The following is a 23,551-nucleotide window of genomic DNA, read 5'->3' as shown; positions in this document are numbered from 1 at the left end:
AATCAGTCTTGCACAAAATCTATTCACTTGTCTCACCACAAGGAACCAACTATACTGAAAAAAATATTTTACTTGCCTTTCAAAAAAACAACTGGTGAGCAGAAACTTCAAGGCTTTTAATAAATCCTCTTTCATAAATAAGTGCTTTCAGCATACATGTTTTGCTTTAAAATTGATTTAAATATTGTTTGGATCACAATCGATAAAGTGAAGGAGATATTTGTGTTACCACTTTTGACCTAAGTAGCAGGAAAAAGTTCTGGGCCCTGCCGGTATTTCCTGTAGGACGAGAAATTAATGATGCAGTCAGGTACCTTTGATATAGAAAAAGAACGTACAAAGTCCTTGTCTCTCCAAACACAGGAGGAACCAAATAGGATGAAGTTTCTTTGCTCATAGCACCAAACCCTTTCAAACAGCTCTCCCTCTAGGCTTTTCTCAGGGGCACACTGTGCTTGTTCACGTTGTCTGTCTGTTTGCTCCTTCTCTATCTGTTTCTGTAGAATTTCTCCTGCTTCTCTAATTACATACACACACACTCTATAACATAGCCCTTCTCCCATAAAGTTCAAACAACTGGTCTTTCAGGAGAAGGGCAGAGATTTATAGCAACCCAATGGACAAAGCAGTTCAACAAGAGCATGGCCACTCCTTATCAGCATAGCCATAAAGCTAAGTTTAATAAAGCTAATGACTCTGATTCTCCAATATATCTGAAGGGGGCTCAAATGCTATGGTGAAGGGAGTGGGCCACAGGAAACCAATTGTGGTTGCCTGATTCAGTCACCAGGCCCTAGCTCAACCACTTAAATCACTGGCTTAAAGTCTTCCGGGATTGTACACCAGAGGAGGATTGGGCATGGTGGAACTCTGCCCTGTCATTATCCCTCCCCTGCCTTTCTGGCTCATGCCCTGCCCCCAAAATGCCTCTCCCTCCTCCTTATGGAGGCTGGGATGGGAGGCATGGTATAGGATTCAGTAGATCCATCTCCACCAGCAAAATTCCATTGCACAGGGAAATTCTCCACTTATCACCTCTGCCCACTTTAAAGCTACTGTGTCTGGACCAATGTGTGCCATAAAATAGAAAAAGGTGTTTGAGAGAAAACTATACTTCCTGAATGCAGAATTATTTAATAGATTCCACTGGGACAGAGGCTCTGGAAGTGACAGAGACAGCATCAAAGATAGAATTTATAGTGACACAAGGAATTTTAAAAATCACACACCATGAAACAGACTGGGATTAGTAAGAAAATATGAAATGTGGATTAATACTGTATTTTCAGTGGCTAGTGGTCCTATATAGTAGTAGTATAGGAGACAGTAATGTGTGGCAGCACAGAATAAATGAAAAACGCTAACGAGTCTTTATGAACATGTTTAGGCGTATCAGTGGGCTTCCCTTGGTGGAACAGTTCTTCAGAATATAGCATTCATCGGCCGCCCTTAACTGAAGAACTCAAAGATAAGGGGAAAAGGCTAAGAGCACAGATAACAGAAACAAGATGTTTAAAGATAAATGCTACTTTCCGTGTTTACATATTCTTTGACTTCCCTTTCAGAAGCATCATTACTCCGGAAAAGAGCGGTCAATAACAAGGAAAGTTGGGGAGACTAAAGGTAGAATGGGAAACTTCAGTGTGCATATTAAGTAGGGTGGGAATGGGCATGTCTCCTATCTGACAGATGTAAGTTAAGAAATTAAAAACTACTGCGTATAGAGAAAAACCAGGAGCGGACCACGAACGATCAGGAAAACTGGAACAGAAACTTTCTTCACAAAGTCTGCAGTAGGAGACATCTGCTGAAGAATGATGTAATATTTAAAAGTGGAATGTATTGCAAGTGCCAGCTAATTTGCAGAATTGGGTCTGAAGGACAGCAGCAACATCCTGAAGCATGTTTCACCAGGCTACTGTGTGCCAATGTGAGAGAGAACAAGAAGAGACATTAAATGCTTTCAAGACAGGAAAAGATTTGTGATAGTGGAAAAAACACATCAAAGGGACTTTTGTCAATTAACTTTCTAACAAGAGAAAAAGATAAAGCAGGAAGAAGCAAGAAATCTTTAAAAGTAATGTTCTGTAACAGCAGTACACTAAGGAATACAGTAAGAATGGACTGGAAGGCAGAAGCTCGGTTTTCCAGCAGAAAAGTAAGCTTCACTAATTAAGATCAGGTTGTGTACCTTGTCTGGTAAAGTAAACAGTTACGGCAGGGCTGCCTGTTCTACTAGGAAAGCCAATCTGAACACTGATACATGGCCTGAAGAGTAGGAATTCGTGAGATGGAAGATGATGAAGCTACTCTGTCTTATAACAGAGGAATTAATTTCTTTTCAAGCAATTTGCAGAACACTCAGTACCAAGAATAACAGCAATCAATACAGTAAGTAAAGACAGATACAAATCATTGTCAGAAGCTGAATGAGGCATCCTATTGGCTGAGCACATAACTATTAATATCTGCATTCAAGGAAAACGAGATAAAAAACCTGTGATGAAATCTATTAAGCAATAATAGCAACAGGTGGACAGTATTGGTAAGCTGCAGGAGCCTGTTGCTTCCCTGGGCTATGAGTATCCATATGGCAACCTTTGCAGAGAACACAGCACTCCCAAGGATCTCTGCAGAAGTTCATCATTAGACATTTTTTTTCACTCAAAATATTTTTTCTTTAACTCCTCAGAATGATAAGTAGCATCGTCACGAGTTAGACAACCCTTCACAAATTAGACAAAAAATAAAGTATTAACAAACTTGATCAGTGGCTGTCAAATAAAAACTGCAGAGAATCTAGGTTGTGGTTCTACAATGCCACATGTTTTAGGGAATGAGTATCAGCAGCTGCCCCCATGTGTCTCAACATACTGAATGTTCTTTAGGACACCTATCAGTCCAGGGTCATATGAAACACTAGGCAGAACAACTGATGCTCTGTAGCATCAAGAGGAAGCTTATTCCATTCCAATTTAACCTGCACTGATCGCAGGGTGCCTTAGGTCAGTATTAAAATAAAATATAAAGTCATTCTGTAGGGGGCAGAAAAATTATTTCAAGTACCCAATAGCAAATCTTTCAGTCTCCACCCCCCCAAAAAAAACCCAACTCTATTTAAACAAAGTAAAATCTGTTCAAATGTAATGCTGTCTCAAATTTCAATGTAAAGTTGTATTAGAAAGGCTACAGAAGTATAGGATGTGTTCAGAAACAAAAAAGTAAATTGATAATTAATAATGGCCCTAAATAAAGCTAAATTAACCATAGCCATGTGTTATTTTCTGGAGACAGATTTTGCCAAGTATTTGAACATGGCCTATTTTTTCTGGAGTTCCTACTCCTCCCTGACAATTCCCTGCTTCCTGTTGCCTCTTGCTTTCAATTTCAGGCATTTCTTCCCTCTGTATGGAACACTCTCGCCATACTTTAAAGTGTGTTGTCACAATTGAGACTCTCCACCTGCTATCCCAGAAGCATAACTTCTAAAGTTTGCTCTCAACTCTGGGTTTCTTGCATGCCAGTGGCATGTTGCTTCCAGGTGACAGGTGAATCAGCTAAAACTACAATGTTACTGGATATGCCTGAGGTGTGGAGCTCTTTAAAGGAATCTTCCAAGATATGTGTACATGCAGCATGGTGGGGAGGACACTCGAAGAGAGAAGATGAGTCAGATTGGTGAATTCCCTGTGGGAAGTGAAGACTGTTTCAAACCACGTTCTATGGCAACAACGGTACCAAAAACTGATAGTGAGATGGTAAAAAAAAGCATTGTGAGTTATGGTATACGCATTTTCCAAAAAGGATAACATTATGTGGTCAGCTGTTTGATCCTTGCTAGGTCAACTGCATAGTTAGCCCCTCACTTGATAACACCGCAGTTTTCACAGCAATTTGCATTCCATTTTCCAGAATGCTTTCTAATTTCACTTCTGCAAAGATTACTTTCAGGCAATTGCTTTAATTATCTGTTACTCCACAAGGAATGACATTTTCCTCTGGCTGAGAGAAGAGATGTATCACACTGCATTAATGCTGATGAGACTCTCCAAGGGTGAAACCATGCGCTGACTTGCCAGGCTTGGCAAGTCAACTGAGGAGGCAGTTAGCCAGCACCTCGTGCTGTTGCTGACAGATTGGCCCAATTGCCAGTGCTTTGATGGCAATCTGCACAGGATTGCCAGTGACATTTTAAACTTCTAAACACATGCAATAGTGCTTCTAATCTGAGATTCATCAAAGCAAATGGTATCACCCAGGACCATGGCAAAACACACCGAACTGCAAAGTTAAGACAAGCCTCTCTGCCCAATCCAATGAGGTGTTAATGCCAAGCTCAGCAATGATGGATGGACTCATTAGTGTTTCAGTTATCTCCAACTGAACCTGGAGCCAAGGCATATGGTTTAACAGATGTTCCAGCAAAGGGCTCTATTCTCTGTTCCACATAGGTGTCCAGTTATACTGGCCATTGATAAGAGACTATAAAATCTGATCGGCCATATGGGAGTCACAATTGCTCCCAACTCAAAAAGCAGCCTGCTTCTGGCGAAGAAAAACAAAATCCAGCACCCACAAACCTATTGCTCTGATATCCTTATTGGATTAATGGAACAAGTGCTAAACAATATATGTAATATTCAAAGCACGTGTCATCTTCCTATCCATTCTGACTAGCCATATGAAGTCAGTCTACCTCTGCACTGTACTTGCTTAGTACTACACTGAAGCATCTAATGCACAAGCCACACTTCTCCATGCTGGGGAAAAGGGGACAAACCTGTAATGCTATTTTGACCATTTAAACTCTCATTTTTATAAGTTCTCTCTCTCTCTTTTTTTTTTTTTTAAACAATCAGTATTTGTTCTCTGAATCAATAATTGCCTTTACTCTGCCTATTTTCTTGGATACCTAACATTTAGCAGTGTCCAGAGAACAGGCACACTGCACAGCTAAGCACTTGGGTTTGCTTGCTATTTATTAGCATAGCTCCTCTGGTGTGCATGGTACTTTACACTCAAAAATAAATAAATACATTACAAAAATAAAGGTCTCTGCCCAAGGGGGCTTCCAAATTAACATAACAAATACAAAAATTCAAGATGAACAGAGGAGTGGGGCAAAGAGAATATTACACAACGGAAAGGAAATATTGCATCGGGAAGAAAGTCACTTAACTTACTACATTCGAAAAATACACAGGCACCAGAGCAGAAGTGGGTAGTGTCAGAGTGGACAACTGGCCATACTTTTTTCATGATTCTCCATGGTTAATATGCATTAAGCATAAAATTAAACACATGTACACCTCTAGACTCCTTCAACAAAGGAATTTCAACATGTGCTGGTATTAACTTTCACAAAAAGACAGACATCTTAATGTGGATAGATAGGGTTGCCAATTTTGGTTAGTTGTCTTCCTGGAGGTTTCATCCCATGACATAATCTTTAATTAAAGGTTTAATCTTTAATTCCTGGAGACTCCCAGACAATTCTGGAGGGTTGGCAACCCTGTGTGTGTGATTATTGACATTACACTAGGAGAGGGCCTATACAGTATGTAACCATAGCTGGAAATAAGCTCAGCAAGAAAACACCAACCAACCTGAACATTAGTGCTAGTTCTCTGAATATTTCTGCCTCCAGGCTGGGGTATTAAATTACTATCTCAGTTTTGAATAATCACATCTCTGAGCCCAGAAACTCTAGTGGCTACAGTGGCCTCGGCTACCACTGAATCCAAATAAGTGTTCTAGCAAACCTGTGAGGCCCCGCAGTGGGAACTTTGGGGGTAGGTGGGAGCGGGGGAGGGACAGAATGTCTATTATTTTTACCTGCAACAGTATCTTAAGTGAGATGGGAAAAGGTAGACAGAGAAGAGACATCTCAAGAATTCAGATATATGTGAGAAAGCTTTATACAAGCATCCATATTTTGGAATGCTCAACTAAAACAAAAATGTACAAACCTTTGATCGTCTCCTACTATACTTGTTAACTTAACCAGTTAAAGTATTTATTTATTTATTTCTGTAAATAAAAAGAATAGCCATGGTACCGTAATAATTGTGTGCTGCACACTTGTTGCGGAAGTAAGAGGTGCAATTTTGAAAGCTGTTTCTCTCTCTCTCCCATCCCCATATTTAACATTCAATATTCTCATAATGTATTACTGAACCAGTTAAGTCTCTTTACCTAGTCCAGTGATCCCCAAACTATGGGGCCAACCGTGCAGTAGTGGGGCGGGGGGGAGACAAATTCCATTACTGGTATGGGGGGGGAGGGGGGTTCGACAGGAAAAGTTTAAGCACCACTGATCTAGTCAGATATCTATCTGCTTTATATTAATGCAGCTGCACCTTTCAAAGCACTTTTGTTCTCAGCATTACTTATCTTTCAATGCCAAAAACCTGTTTCTCCCAACCTCAGTCCAATGCGACTGTGAAATTGAAAGGGAAAAAAAAAATGCTATCTGATTAAAAATAAATAAATAAATAAAAGGACGTGAAATCCAATAAAGGGCCAAGATCAGTCTTTATTCATCTTTCTGTAATGCCCACAAAAATCTGAGTCTGTGAAAAGCCTTTGGATCTTACAGCATTATATATATGCATATAATGAGAGATTTGGTGTATTGGAACATACTATCTATACTCATGTTTTTATATTCATACAAAGGTGTACACGCTTAAAATTATAAATATATATATACACATATACATACACATGCAAGAAAAAAATATACAGTGGCATAAACATAATGCACAATTTCTAACACCTCTGATTTCTGAAGTTAGAAAAATAAACCTTTCTAAAATACATCATTGCTGTTTGTGCTACTGTCGCTGACAGTACCACTAGCTCCATCCCACAAAATAGATAAAAATGATTTGTCTAATTTTACTGAAGGAGATGGGAAAGTGTGAAAGGGCAGAGGAGGTTCTGTAGTTTCTTTTTTAAAGTTCTTTATTTTAATCTTTCACTTAGAAATACTCGAAGAACTGGAAGAGACAGAGACAGCCATTACTTTCTTTAATAACCCCATGTCTGCAAAACTACTACTCTACAGCTTCAATGTAACCAAACAGGATCTTGTTTCAGAGAGCATTTTTGGCATGAACAGCCCCAGTCTCCCCAAATGTTATTTCATATAATTACATCTCATGTAGAATGCCTTATTCGAAGTTTTAAAAAGGGAAGATCTTTTCACATTCAACTATGACAACAAAAAAGGTTCTTTTATTTATTTATTAACATAGCATGCTAATAAAGCATCTCTATTCACTTGCTGCTATGAGAGAAGATGCATTCCTGGAATGCTTCTGCTCCAGGCTCTCAAAAACAATTATTTAGGCATTTGATTTGATCTGTTGGTTGTTTTCTTCTTCGTATTGAAACTTTAGAAAGTGAGTTTGCTAGTTTGAACAAAGGGTATATGTGGGCCTTTTCCAGGTCAGATACTTGTATACCCCATGTGGTCCATAACCCACCTTTATACCAGTTTCAAGGAAAATGGGTCAATTTGATGTTTGCTCAAAACTGAGCACAGCAGGATTGATAACCAGCAATGTTCTCCAAACAGTGAAAAAAGCATTCTGACAGGTAAAATTAATTATTAGCATGGCTGTGCTGGGAAAACAGAGCAAAGACTTGAATGATGAGAAAGGAACATATGGGCAATGAGGAAATGGTGACAGAACTAGTAGAATTTAGAGAGAGAGAGAGAAAGAGAGAGAGAAGTAAAATACGAGTCGAGATCTGCATTTGAAGAATTCAGGTGACTTCTATCAAACAGCTATTTTTATAGCAAGGTTGCAAAGCACTTTATAAACATTAGCAAAGAAAGTTATTTGAAGGGCAAAAGACCCTTCTAGTCCCAAGATCTCAGCTAACAAATGAAAGGATATTCTTAGCATTTTACAAGATAAGAAAGAATCCACTTCTATGATCTATCCAGTAAAATCTATTAACTGTGTGAAGAGGGAAAACAAATGTTTTCCAAGCAGTTTTGGCTGCTAACTGGCTTTCTTGCAGGGAAAAGAAAAGTTATAAGAGATAATCAGTCAAAGTTATCTTACTTGGAGGACAGAGTGGTATGGAAAAATTACAGTTGGTTCTCACTGTCAGGCTTTGTTGAGCAATTATCTGTGTTGAAAGTGGTGCTTTACATTGTTTCTTTACACTCTCATTGTTATAGCCTTATCTCATAAAATAATCCAGGTTAATGTAATTTAACTTTGCCAAATTGGGCACATAAAACACACAATGCTCAGAAATTGAACTGCTCTTTCTCAATGAGTACATTTTACATTTGTTCAATTTAAATAATGGTTTGTACTTAGCAGAAAGACTTGCAAAACAAATAATTCCTGGTGATATGATATCTATTTACTACAAGGACTTATTAATGTGAAATGCAATGCAATCACTTTTGGTTCTGTGTTCATTTTTCATACTGTAGCATATTGTGATTATCTTTTCTTGGAATATTTTCTGTGTCCTATTTATCTAGAAGTCAGTCTCTCTCACATTCTACCCAAAAGAAAAAATTCCTGTGTCTTTATTTTGGACTTCAGATGCATCTCGTGGCTATATATACACCCAAAGATGGTCATCTCCCTTCTCAATTGGGTTAGAAGTCAGACCCTGATTGGGAAAAAAATGGATTATGTTTCATTTTGGCAAAGTCCAGCTTACTACAAAATATACAACTTTACATTTGGTAGTTTCTAGATTTTAAAATTCTATTTTTGAAGTTCAGATTTTTTAAATATCAAAAGGTTCTGCTTGAAGAAGCAATTTTCAATTTTTCAAAATAATTAAAGATTGCGCACACTGCAAACTTGTTACTAGGCACATTGTAGATACATGCCGAAATAATGGGGTACGTTTTTATTAGTTCTTCAACCTTCATCTACATCAAGCAATGAGAAACCATTCTTGAAGAGGCTGTCTATATCCCTGTGATCTTTCCTAACAACCTGCCTTTTTCTAAGCTATGAGTAAAAGAATTCTCATAGCTTTGTGAGGGGCAAACAATATTCTGATTTTAGACACTGTTTACTGTAGAACATATAATTGTATATTTATACAAATCTTTCTCCTATCATTCAAAGGCATGGCAATTTTATAGTGTCAGGTTAAAAATTCTGTCTTTAACATACATCCCAAGGGATTAATTTGTAATTTCTCTCTATCATAGGATCATCCATCATAGTTATGACAGCTCTCTGTTAAGCCTGTACTAAATAAAGCACGTTTTACTAGTTACTACATTTTTTCTTTCAAACCATAGGTATTTATTGCTTACATGTTTTGATAAAGAAACGTTTACATGTAGAGAGAATACATTAATAGTTACCTTACATAGTAACCATTTGTCTAGTGCACCTTCTTATGTTTTTTATTCCAAGTTTTAAAAATTTGGAGTCATTAGCATAGAATAATAGAAACATAGGGCTGGAGAGGACCTCAAGTGGTCATCTATCTTATTCCCCCCCCCCCCCCTTGGTCTAGGACCAAGTATACCTAGACCATCACTGACAGGTGTTGGTACAATCTGCTCTTAAAAACCTCCAATGACAGGAAGTCTATCATCTCCCTTGGTAAACTATTCCAGTGCTTAACTATCCTTATAGTTACAAAGTCTTTCCTCGCATCTAATTTAAATAATCCTTGCTGCAGATTAAGCAGATTACTTCTTGTCCTACCATCAGTGGACACAGAGAACAACAGATCACCATCCTCTTTATAACAGCCCTCAACACAGTTGAAGAATATTATCAGGTTCCCTCTATCCCCATTGATCTTTTTTTCTCAAGATTAAACATGCCCATTTTTAAACTTTTCCTCAAAGGTCAGGGTTTCCAAACTTTTTATAATTTTTGTTGTTCTCCTCTGGACTCTCTCCAATTTGGCCACATCTTTCTTCAAGTGTGGCATCCAGAATCACGCACAATACTCCAGTGTCAAGTAGAATGGAACAATTATCTCCTATGTCTGACATACAATACTCCTGTTAATTCACACCAGAATAATTGCTTTTTTCTCAGCTGCATCATATTGTTGGCTCATTCAATTTGTGATCCACTGTAAACCCCCCCACTCTACCCCCCATCTTATTCAGCAGTACTACCACCTAGCCAGCTATTCCCCAGTTTCAGGGGCGGCTCCAGGCCCCAGCACGCCAAGCGCGTGCTTGGGGCGGCATGCCATTGGGGGCGCTCTGCCGGTTGCCGGGAGGGTGGCAGGCGGCTCCGGTGGACCTCCCGCAGGCGTGCCTGTGGAGGGTCCCGCGGGACTAACGGACCCTCCGCAGGCACGCCTGCAGGAGGTCCACCGGAGACGCCTGCCGCCCTACTGGCAACCAGCAGAGCGCCCCTGCTTGGGGCGGCGAAATGTCTAGAGCCGCCCCTGCCCAGTTTGTATTGCTCCATTTGATATTTTCCTTCCTAAGTGAAGTACTTTGCGCTTGTCTTTACTGAATTTCATCTTGCTGATTTCAGACCAATTCTCCAGTCTACCAAACTAATTTTGAATTATAATCCTGTCTCCAAAGTGCCTGTAACTCCTCCCATCTTGGGGTCATCTGCAGATTTTATACTCCATTATCCAAGTCATTAATATTGCCTGGTGTTGGACTCAAAGCAAACGCCAGAGAGATCCCAATAGATCCATTCTCCCAGTGTGACAGTGACCCACTGATAGCTACAATGAGTATGGTCTTTCAACTAGTAGTTTCCTCTACACCACATTTCCCTACTTTGCTTAAAAGTTAGTTTTGCGTCAAAAGTTTTACTAAAAATCAAGATCATCTACTGCTTCCCCGCTCTCCAGTAGGGAAGTAACCCTGTTAAAGAAGGAAATTAGGTTGGTTTGGCATGATTTGTTCTTGAGAAATCCATGTTGGCTATTACTTATTCGGTTATCCTCCAAGCGCTTACAAATTGAGTGTTTAATAATTTGTTCCTGTATCTTTCCAGTCTGATTAGTTTTTCTGTGTAATCAAATTAATCACAAATTTGATTTATAGGAAAGATTCTACATGCTCAAGATTTAAAAAGAAAAAACACTGAATTAAAATATTTCATTTTCAACAATAAGTTTGTTCTTTATTCAAACAGACTTGGATGAGTTAGACTTACCTGCAGCCATAACTTGTTATTCACTGCATCCCTCCCGGTAGCAATGCATTGAAATGTAGCATTCTGCCCTGCATTGACCTCTACATCCCCCAGCCTCAGGAAATGTGGAGATTTATCTGTGGAGGTGGAAAAATAAAATTACAAACAGTGCTCACTAATAATAATAATAAAAAACACATTACTTTCTCCCAAAAGATACATATTATGACAACCTTTGGCTAAAACTAATCTCATATGAAAGAAAGTGATTTTTGTTTCATCTTAATTCAAGAAAAAGCTTTTTCCTCCTCTCCACCAGTGACCCTACTACTGTATGTTGTACATGAGTTATAATAAAGTAATTTACAAATCAAAACAAAAGGAAAATAATTGCAGAAATGTGAGAAAGACATCACAAAAATTCTTCCAGTGAATTTCCATTGTATTCCACCTGACATATTGTAATCCCTCACAACAAGTAAAACTTTTATTTATTTTTGGGGGCGGGGAGGAGGGAAGAGAGATTTAATTTGTTGTATTCATAATACTGTATTAAGAGCTAATGCAATGTAATTTTGAGTTCTTTCCTCTTCAGCAGACAAATGTTTTCTGTGCCATTAAATATGGCAGCATTTCAATGGCTGATAGGACACAGTTTATACATCTGTACAGACTCAATGGCAAAACCACCTGATTGAAATATTGAGCCTAAGAAAACTGATGGTCACAATTGATGGATACACATTATATAGCCCTCACACACATTTTCACCTACATAACCAGTTAAACTGAAGCCTCATTCATGCTTTCTTTAAAAAAAAAAAAAAGCAATTTGAAAAAAGAATGTGATAACCATCACTAAGCAGACAGGGTTTATTTGAATGCTGTATCATGTTGATAATCTGCTGTCAAGACCGTATTTTACTACCTTTTTCTTTTACCACTTGTTTACCCAGCAGAGCTCTTTTTTAAGCATCTGTTTTTAAGCGAGTCCCTATAGCTGGGCTGGCTGAAATATAAAAAGGCAAGAGACTCAATAGCTCCTTAGGCTGAGTAGGGCAATGCTCTTAGCCTTAGTCGTTTTTAGGTGGGGAAAGAGGATAAAGGGAATTTGAGTTTGCAATCACATCTTTATTATTTGGCATCTCTTAGTGAGCATTGGCTTCAGGAACTTGTGCATCTGTAGAGAAAGTAGTTAAGTTATCAGCCCCAGGGATACCCTACAACAAAGTATCACTTTTGAAGGGAATTGCAGGGCTATTGTGGTTGGGCAGGGGCAGGTAGAGTAGAATGGGACAGAATTAACAAGAAAAGCAGCAACAAATGAGAGAACTGCATAGACATGATTTTTTTCTCACATGCATTGGTCCAATGTTTTCTGAGCTACTGCGCCACTTGCCTAGAATTTTTTCCAGGATTAGCTGAGCGAGAGTGAAACCTACATTTAAATGCATACAGTCTGTCTCTATTCATAATGGCCGACAATAATTGGAAACCATAAGATATATAGTTCTCACTCAGGTTTCATACCCTTATTAAGTCGCCTAACAGGCCTTAGACTTAAATATGCTAACCAATTTAAAATTAGCACAAATCAGTATATATATTTTTAATTTCAATTTCAATTTTAGTGTCCACATCTATCACTAAAAGGCAACCACTGAAGAGTTACACTTTTATTTTCATGCAATGCTTTATTTCTGCTAGACAGAAAGATTTTTATCTAGTGAAATCACTACAGTGCCACCCCAATATCCATTCATGTAAGCTGTAATAGAAATTCTACAGAAGGAACAAAGGACATCAATGATCAAGCAATGAAAACTCAGCAGTCTGAGCCAATATTGAGCACGTCCTGAAAAGACAGAGAAAAATGCAGCCCTTAACCACTACTTACCACAAGGGTAACTCAGAACCTGGATGTCATCAATGGCAATGTAGCCATTTCTCCCATCTGAGACTTCGGCTTCAAATATTACCTGTCAAAAAGAAAGGAAAAAAAAAGGTTTACAACACTCATTTCTACAGAATCCACAGTGGGGAGTGCAGATATATGGCATGTTGCTTTTTCATTTAAGCTGAACTTTCCACAAGATTTGATGATTGAATGGAATATTTATTACTTAATGTACTATAGTTCCATACCATTTGTATATTTGACTTCTTCTAGATTTGCTTCTTATGGATACAACACAGAAACATGTTTCTTAACTTGTAATTAATGTTAGGCTGTTCCCATTGGAGTAAAGTTTATTTTCACACTATATACATAGGATTAAACTCTGAAAGTACCATTTTAAGGTGGGTCAGACATCTCCTTACACACAAGTTACAAACTTAATTAACAGGAATTTAAATTCCAGTTGGAATCACACTCCCCACATATTCCTGAACTCCCCCGGCAGTACAATTCCATACAAGAAAATTGTTCTTGTGATGTTGCAAGTAGCATTTCCCCAGTGGCTTTGACAGAAGTAGGTGCAGTTTGATATTATCATTGTCAGTTTCATTCTTCACTCCTGCTAGGAAATAGGGAAAGTGATGTGGGGGAGTAATAAAGGCACTTCTTCACAACTTCACATCTGCTCCTACTTCCTATTCCACCGTCCACCAACAGGAGCAGCAAAGAATTTCTGGGCTGCTCCTATACACAGAGATTTCTCCACAGCCTTGTAATACCAGACAGTGAAACTGACCAGAGTGTAATTAGTGTGTCTACTGCTGCCTTGCTATGGAAAGGCATGCATTTGGCAAATGACACACAGCAGGGAGGTTGCAAACACTTTGGAAGATAGAGATAAAATTCAAAAGGATCTTGATAAAATGGAAAACTGGGCTATAGACAACAAAACGAAATTCAACAAAGACAAATGTAGGGTGCTACATTTAGGGAAGAAAAATCAAATGCACAAATATAGACTAGGGGTAACTGGCTTGGCAGCAGCACTGCTGAGAAGGATCTAGGAGTTGTGGTAGAGCACAAGCTCAGCCTGAGTCAACAATGTGATGCTGCAAAAAAAGAAAAAGCAATTTTAAGTTGCATTAACGGAGGCATAACATGCAAGTCACGGGAGGTGATAGTAACACTCTATTCAGCGCTGGTTAGGCCTCCACTGAAATACTGTGTCCAGTTTTGGTCATCAATGCATAGAAAGGATGTAGAGAAACTGGAAAGGATCCAGAGGCAAGTGACAAAGATTATCAAAGGGATAGAATGCCAGCCATATGAGCAAAGGCTGAATGAAACGGGTATGTTTATTTTGGAAAAGAGGCGATTAAGGCGGGAACATGATGATAATCTTCAAATACCTGGAAGGCTGCCATAAAAGAGATGGAGAACATTTGTTCTCTCTTGCCACAGAGGGAGGACAAGAGGCAATGGGTTCAAATTACAACATAGCAGATTTAGGACATTCTTCCTGAGATTTAATTTAACTGTAAGAACAGTAGGACAATGGGACAGACTGCCTACGGAGGCCATGGAAGCTCCTTCACTGGGGGTTTTCAAAAGGACGCTGGATAGCCATCTGTCTTGGATGGTTTAGACACAACAAATCCTTCATCTTGGGAAGGGGTTAGACTAGATGCTCCCCTGTGGTCCCTTCTAACCCTATGGTTCTATGATACCCCGAGTTATATGTTCTATGGTAAAAAATCCCTGTAACCCCTGCACTGGAACCAATTAAATGCCTGGTATAGGAGAGTATGGTTGACCTTCCGTGTGCTAAAGTTTAATAAACGTTCTGGCCTGCTGCTTAATTCCATGCATATATCTGTCCCCATTTCACCGCTGTGTCTGTGTCAATACACAGACTTCAGGGTTCTTGTAGTGCTTTCATTTCATAACATTATAAGTGCCTGACTTTAACACTGGAAAGGGAAGAGAGAAATAATCTTTTTCTTGAATATGAATAAAGTTGGAAATTTCAAAATGCAAAAAATAAATTTTAGGAAGTTTGTGCATCTCCCCATCCCTGCCCCAATCCTTTAAAAACAGTCAAGTTTGAGAGCTCCCTGTATCCAAGCAGTTTTATCAGGACTTTGAAAAGTTTTAGGATAATATGACCATGAAGTGCAATATAAAACATTTTACTCATGCTCTTTTTAGGTCATAATACTGGTAGAATCCTACCATTTAGGAATGGATAAGTCCTACTATATAACTGTGTCCACTGCCATGCAAAGACAGAACAGGACTGTTATGTCCTTGGGGCAGCCGGTGTAAGAAGCAATCACTTGAGGCCAGAGAGCAGGCAGCTAACCAAAACCTCCATTTTATTTACAGATATACAGAGAGCTCACACAGCCGGTTGAAACCGTCTGAGCTAACCCATAATAATCTAACTCAGTTGCCATAGCAACAAAAACCATGACAACCAAATACACAACATATTCCTCCCCCCCTAATAAGAACATCCCCTAAATAAAACACACACTAGACTAGAGAAGGAGGGTAGACTGCCTCCATTCCCGGCTAAACCCTGGGGATTATTTTGCGCCATAACCGTGGGTTCGCCCTAGCTAAAGATCCAGCTGATGAGGAGGCCTTCTGTCTCTAGGTGGATTACGGCGAACTTCTGGTGTTATTGCACCCGAAAGCACTAGGGGCTCAGGGTCCGCAGCACGAACAGGTGAGGAGGTGGTATCAGCTCGTGCTGGGCAAAGGGGTATCTCAGCCGCCGGCAGTAATGGAGGAGAACAGTCAGAAACAGGTGACTCGTGATTCGGTCCCTCACCAGAAGAGGTGAAGTCAGCCCCCTCAACTGCAGATGGGTCCTGAGGACTGGCATGACCTGGCAACAGCTGATCTACATGTCGCCGCCAGGTAAGATTCTCTGCAGTCCGGACTGTGTAGGAAACAGGTCCTGTTTGAGTGATGACTGTGGCCGGAACCCATTTAGCTCTGGAAGTATAATTCCGAGCCAAAACTGGCTGTCCCGGGCTAAAGGTTCGGTCTTTTGCTCTGGGTGCCCGTCTGATGACTTGATATTGCTGCTGATGTTGCACAATTTGTCGGGGTTCAGAAGGTTTCAGCAGATCAAAGCAAGTGCGCAGCTGTCGTCCCATCATTAGAAAGGCCGGAGATGCGTGGGTCGTAGCATGAGGTGTGTTTCTGTAGGAAAGTAAAAAGGTATCCAGACACTTTTGAATGGAGTGTTGTCCCCTTGCTGATTTCAAAGCGTTTTTCATTGTCTGCACAAATCTTTCAGCTAATCCGTTGGTGGACGGATGATATGGTGCTGACATGATATGGTGTATCCCATTTGCCTTCATAAAATTTTGAAACTCCTGAGAAACGAACTGCGGTCCGTTGTCGCTCACAAGTTGTTCTGGCAGACCAAAACGACTAAAGAGTCCTCGTAGTTTTTGGATAGTACTCTCTGCAGAAGTGGACTGCATTATAGAGACTTCTGGCCATTTAGAATGGGCATCTATTGCCACCAAGAACATGCTTCCTTCAAGGGGGCCAGCAAAGTCAACGTGAATACGTTGCCACGGGTTTTCAGGCCAGTCCCATGGGTGTAGGGGTGCCCACTGGGGTGCATTCCTCACACCCTGACATGACATACAAGCTTTTGCCTTCTCTTCAATAGCGCTGTCCAGTCCAGGCCACCAAAAATAGCTTCGTGCAATTTCCTTCATGCGCACTATTCCACTGTGACCGGAATGTAGCTGTTCCAACATCTGTGATCTCAGTGGTGGTGGAATAATGACACGTCTCCCCCACAACAAACAACCAGATTGGACCGATAACTCCGTCCGCTTGGACATGTAGGGAACAAGGTCGGATGAGACCGGAGAGGTTTGTCGAGATTTTCCATGCATCACCAGGTCCATAATGTGGGACAATACTGGGTCAACGCGAGTTGCCTTCTTTATCTGAGTAGCAGTGATGGGTGTATTCTCTACCTGTTCAAAGCAGAAGATTTCCTTTTGGGCACTATCTTGGTGTTTGACCGGCAAAGGCAACCTTGAGAGGCCATCTGCATTGCCGTGCAGAGTGGATTTCCGATATTTGATTTCATATGTGTGTGCTGAAAGTAACAATGCCCAACGTTGCATACGACTAGCAGCTAATGGGGGAATGCCTGTGTAGGGTCCAAAAATTGATGTCAGAGGTCGATGGTCTGTGAGAAGAGTAAATTTTCGCCCAAACAGGTACTGATGAAACTTCCGAATTCCAAAAACAATTCCTAATGCCTCACATTCGATTTGGGCGTAGTTAGTTTCTGCTTTGCTTAGAGTGCGTGAAGCAAAAGCAATAGGTCTCTCTTCTCCTGAAGGCATAATATGAGACACGACTGCTCCCACTCCATAAGGAGGCATCGCAGGCCAATTGCAGTGGTAAGGATGGATCAAAGTGCGTTAGAACTTCAGAATTTAGCAATGCATCCTTAGCTTTGTTAAACGCAACATCACAGGCTTCAGTCCACTTCCAGGCCTTGTTCTGCCCAAGGAGCTCATGAAGTGGTTTTAGCAGTGTGGCTAACTGTGAGATGAACTTTCCATAATAGTTCAGGAGTCCTAGAAACGAGCGCAGCTGGCTTACATTTCGAGGTGGGGGAGCCTCCACAATAGCTTTAACTTTTGCAGCGGCCTTATGAAGACCTGCAGAATCAATGATGTGTCCCAAATATTCAACAGAGGGCTTGAAGAATTCACACTTGTCTTTGCGAACTCGTAGGCCATACTCTTCCAGTCTTTGTAGGGTAGCCTCTAAATTCTTTAAGTGATCCTCTTCATTTCTTCCAGTGACCAGGATATCATCCAGATAGCACTGAACTCCTGACAAGCCACACAAGATCTGGTCCATAGCCCTCTGGAACAGGGCGGGAGCAGATGTTATTCCGAAGGGTAGGCGACAGTATCGATAAAGCCCCTTATGAGTCACAATAGTCAACAGCTCTTGGGACTTTTCATCGACGTGCATCTGTAAATATGCTTGACTCAGATCGATCTTACTGAACTTTTGTCCCCCAGCCAGGCCTGCGAAGAGGTCATCGATGCGGGGAAGCGGGTATTGCTCTGCACACAACACTGGGTTGACAGTGACTTTACAATCACCGCAAATCTTTCTTCACGATTGGAACAATAGGAGTGGCCCATGAGCTATGGGTAACTGGTATTAGGACTCCATTGGTGACCAGGCGCTCCAGATCTGCTTCAACTTTTGGCCTGATGGCATATGGCACAGTTCGGGCTTTCAGATATTTTGGTGGACTGCCAGGTTTAATGTTCAATGTCACAGTGATTCCCTTCATACTTCCCAAATCATCTCCAAAAACAGCAGCATGTTTCCTTAGTATAGGGGTTAGACTGGTTTCTTCTTTAGTCATCCGGTGCACTTCTGCCCAGTTCAGTTGAATCTTCCCAAGCCAAGACCTACCCATTAAGGCTGGGTAGTTACCTCTCACCACAAACAGTGGCAATTTAGCCACCTGTCCATTGAGCTCCACCTTAACATCAATAGTGCCCAGCATAGGCACAGCTTCTCCCGTATACGTTTTCAGAACAGTTTTTGTCGCCTTAAGCGGAAGATGCTGTAGCTTTTCTTTATACACAGTCTCGGAGATCAGTGAGACGGCTGCACCGGTGTCCAGTTCCATGCGTATACGTTTGCCATCCAATAATGGGGTTACCCAGTATTCATGTGAGCCCATTGCCAAAGACAAAACATGCAGTGGCACTTCCTCTTGTGAGGAGGTGTCACCTTGATCATCCTGGGTCTGCTCTAGGGTATGCAAGGTTCCTCTTTTTGTCGGCCAGACCACAGGCCTCTTTTTCTTTTGTTTACAGGCATACTCAATGTGTCCCTTTTTGCCACAGTGTCGACACACCAGATCCTTACACCAGCATTCTGATGCCTGGTGACCCAGCTTACCACAGCGGTAACATTCTTGACTCTGCACCGTTTTGTGGGTCAGTTCTTGTGACACTTTTTGCACCCTAGGGGATGCACCGATGTATTGTGCCTCCCTTGTAGCCAGTTCCATGGAGACAGCAATATCAACAGCCTTCTGTAATGTAAGCTGAGCCTCTGTCAGTAGGCGCTGCCGTATAGCTTCACTGCAGAGGCCACACTAACCTGTCACGCAGGGCATCATTTAACATCTCTTTAAATTCACAGTGTTCTGCTAGCTTTTTTAAAATGGCTACAAATTGTACAACTGTTTCATCTTCCTTTTGGTCTCTTTTGTGGAACCTATATCTTTCAGCAATTACCAGTGGTTTTGGGGAGAAATGAGACCCCAGGATTTCCACAATGTCACTGTAAGATTTAGTCTCAGGCTTAACAGGGTGCAGTAAGCTGTGTAGCAGAGAGTAGGTTTTAGCTCCTACAACAGTTAAGAATATTGGCACCTTCTTCGCTTCTGTAATGTCATTTGCAATACCAAAAAGCTCAAAACGCTCAGTATACACATGCCACTGCTCTGTATTCTCATCAAAAGGCTCCAGGGGCCTGGTCAGAGTAGCCATGATTTTTAGTTTCACTTTCACAGTCAGTGCAAACAAGCAGCTTTTTTTCTTTGTTTGTTCTTTACCTTAACTTCTACTTCCTTCTGTTACTGGAGCAGCACTGGAGTCTCACCCTCGTCGCCAGTGTTATGTCCTTGGGGCAGCCGGTGTAAGAAGCAATCACTTGAGGCCAGAGAGCAGGCAGCTAACCAAAACCTCCATTTTATTTACAGATATACAGAGAGCTCACACAGCCGGTTGAAACCGGCTGAGCTAACCAATAATAATCTAACTCAGTTGCCATAGCAACAAAAACCATGACAACCAAATACACAACAAGGACTGTCACCGAGATAAAGAATATTACTTTTGTAACAGAAAACTCTTATCTTCGCAACCAGAAAACTTAACAATTTTGTTGGCTGTGCAACCTTAATTCTGCACCCTTGTGCATGTGCATTATGACACAATCTTTTATTCTGATGAGTAAATACTACATTTTTCACAGAACAGTCTCATTCAGTGCACAGGATAGGCTGTGATCTGTGGATAATCAGAGTTGTGTAATGAATGAGTCCACTGCATGTAGGACCCTTGCTTCATTTGTTACAGAAGTTGGAAGGTGTGTAGTGAAGGAGGAAGGGAATTGCACAAGAGAAGAAAGTACAGTCCCCCAGTTATGACAGGTGAATGCTGCACTGGAGAATTGCATTCTATCCCTGCTTCTGCCACAGAATCCCATGTGATGCTGGGCAAGGCACTTAAACTAAACCATTCCCAGGTGGCCACTAATTGCGTTCCTCATTAACTAGATGCCTGACTTGAGACCCAGAGGCTAAGCACTCATAGCTGCAACTGAAGTCACTGGGAGCTTTATGTTGAACATAGGAATGAAGTGCTGTACAATGCTAAGTACTCTGAAAACTCAGATCCTAGGAGTCTCAAACTGGTCGTCCAAAATTAGTGGACACTTCTGATCTTAATCTCCCTGTGTCTCAGTTCCCCATCTATAAATAGGGAAACTACCACCTCCCATCTCACAGGGGTGTTGTGAAAATAAAATCATTAATCTTTATGAAGCGATCAGATGCCACAATGATAAGTGTCAGAAAAGCCCATGACAAAGTTAATAATTCTGTCTTTAGAGCAGGGTTTGAATAGTGTTCAATAACAAGGCCTGGGGCCACACATCGAACAATGAGGAGAAAATAAAATATTGAATAGTGGCTCATTAAGAGATGTGTCATGCATTCTGTGCCCCTGGAAAAGTTAGTATAGCCATGCCTGACTTTTTAATGCTTGACTTTGTAATCTTAATATTCTTTTAACATAGCTTTGCATATGTAATATAAGCAAGCTGTGTGCATACATAGGCATTTGTATGCTTGATGAGCTAATTACTGCATACACCGGGGCTGGAGTGTGTGAATACTCCTCTGTTTCTACTTTACTGTAATTTAAAAGACTAAAGTTTTCAAACACACATGTTCTTGGCATAGATGCAGTTTCCAACCCAAGTTCCTTTCTTGTATCTTCCAAGCATGGTTCAGAAAGAGTCTGAAATGGCCTAAGACAGTGGCGACTGAAGAAAGTTATTCACTGGTTTAAAAAAAAAGTATTCTGCAATGAAACATATAAGCCCCATGCTGACAACAAAAGGATTAACGAAACATATAGGCCCCACCCCACTATACCTGCAGCAAGGGCCAGGCATGGAGAAAGGAGGTAAAAGGAGGAGATCTAGCCCAGGTCAGGACTGCCTAGGAGGGAGAACTGAGTGCCGCTTCTCCTGACATATGAGAAATATTGGTGCAGCTCAGAGACTGAGGTGGCTTGCCAGTTGGATGGGCCCCTGCAGATGAGGAGACCTTGAGGGATCAGCTGATGCACGGACTGTTTGAAGACAAGCCCCGGATAGAAGGGTGGGATCTTACTGAAGTTTCATCAGACAACCCTGTTTTGGGTTATAGTTTTCAATTGCTGATTTCTTTTGGACCATAGCACCCAGGAGCAGGACTGAAGCATGCCTTAGTCAGAGAGCCAGAGCACCGCTCCCTCAGACCTCACAAGAACAGTGACCTACCAGCGAAAACCTGCAGCTGAGCAGTTCATGCCCTGCTGGGCCACAAAGGGGCATCACAGAGGCAAGGAGGACACACATTCAATACCGTTTTAGAGACCTTTCCTTTCCTGTTTGGCTGATGTGATATACCTATTTGGAAATCTCCCATAATCATGGATAAAATGCCACCAGATAATCTCATTAGAAACCTTAATTACAAAAAAGTGGGTGGAAAAGTATATGGCGGGGTGGGGGAGGGGAATCTTTCCCTGTCATTTTCATTACTGTGATGCTCATCACTAAGAGAGTCTGAAATTTGTGTATTTCCTTTCCAGTTAATTCTTCACTCTCCCCATTACACTTTACCAAAACCCCATATTGGCTCAACAATACTTCTCCAACAGCTTCTCCTCTTTCAATAATGAATTTATTAAAAAGGTATAGATTCATTTGATGTGTCATGATGTAGTTATCACTAACAGTAAAACAATTCTGAAAAGCACCTTATCGGTTCTCCCGAGAGCTCTCCCATCGGCAAAATTAAACAACCTCCAATGAACGGCGGTCCCTTGAAATATGTGTCAACAAATTATGCTAAACAATCTGTTCCACCTTGTATTTAGCTGTGATTCTCTAAGTACTTTTCCCAGACCTGAAAAACTCTGTAAACTTGAAAGGTTGTCTCTCTCACCAACACAAGTTGGTCCCATAAAAGGTATTATCTCACCCACCTTGTCTCTCTAATATCATGGGACCGACATGGCTACAATAACACTAATAGTGTAGACAAGGCGGTGCAAACTGAAACACAACTTAAGCTGGTCCTCCTGACTCACCCCTAGGCTTTAACTCAGCCCATTTAAAATGTGCTAAAGTCTGAATCATCTTGTTTACACTAGAATTTCTAGGACATGTTAATTAGAACACATTAGCTAGTACCTTTAAACCCTACTCCAGAGAAATCTCCAAGGTAACCATAACACAGTCTAAGCCCAACCTAAACTTCTTCCTAGTGTAGATGCAGGGTAGTGCCCTGTAGCTCAATTTAGCTGGCTGAGTTGTAGTGTAGGATCTTGCCTAGGCTAAACCGCAATTAGTCAAAATCAAACTAACTGTGTTATTCTGCAGTCCTAGACTAGTGACAGCTATTTTTTGTATTAATAAAAAGTGTCCCATGTTAGAAGTCTGATATCTTGTTACGCTGCAGGACTTGTAAATTGGAACTCACTATAAAACCATTAAAAGAGGAAATACCAAGCTACCTGAGACTAGCACTTTTATATGAACCCTTATCTCTGAAATCATAGTATCATCCCCCTGGGGGAAAAAAAAATCACATATAACATACACATTACATCATTCCCCAGTATGCAAATACTTACTACTCATGTACTGCTAAGCTCAGAGTTAAGACTTCACGTGTCAGTGTGATGGTGAGTAATAAGGTGTGTACATTGTGTTACAGTAAATGTTTGAGGTGTATGGAACTTAGTGTACAGGAGAACAAGTGGGGAATGTAACATGTGGGGTTAAGGTATGTTAAAGGACGATTCCCCTTAAGGAACAATAACTGGGTTTTTTTGTTTGTTTTGTTTTTCCTTTATGAAAATATATCAACACATCTAGATGTATGTAGTATATATTAACTAACACACACACACAAAAATTTGGTTACAGCAACAAGTCTTCCTTTCACTGACCTTATTTTCCCCCTTAGGCTCTGCTTTGCATCATTAACGAGAGCTAAAAAGAAATTTCTGAGTGCAGATTCCATGACTGGCAAAGATCTAATTGGCCTTACTACTTCACCAGAGCATTCAACATGAGAAACTTTTCTGTCAAGCTACACACATACAAAAATGGATTCTTGCTAGCTTAATTGCCCAAAGCTTGAACTCATGCACAGGTC

General features: G+C 40.7%; 1 protein-coding gene across 8 annotated transcripts in view; it reads right to left on the bottom strand.

Moving 5' to 3' along the window:
* Positions 1-23,551, bottom strand: part of PTPRK (protein tyrosine phosphatase receptor type K) — a 581,996-nt gene that overhangs the window by 290,748 nt on the left and 267,697 nt on the right. For all 8 annotated transcript variants that reach the window (XM_039529032.1, XM_039529031.1, XM_039529033.1 and 5 more), the window contains 2 exons: positions 13,021-13,102; positions 11,145-11,260 (listed from right to left, as the gene is read on the bottom strand). In XM_039529032.1, coding sequence (XP_039384966.1) covers positions 11,145-11,260; positions 13,021-13,102 — 198 coding nt within the window. The remainder of the gene's footprint in view (positions 1-11,144; positions 11,261-13,020; positions 13,103-23,551) is intronic.

Source organism: Mauremys reevesii, linkage group 3 (assembly GCF_016161935.1).
Source record: "Mauremys reevesii isolate NIE-2019 linkage group 3, ASM1616193v1, whole genome shotgun sequence".
NCBI lineage: Eukaryota > Metazoa > Chordata > Testudines > Geoemydidae > Mauremys > Mauremys reevesii.
The sequence above is the reverse complement of the archived record's forward strand: the minus strand, read 5'-3'. Positions and strand labels throughout refer to the sequence as shown.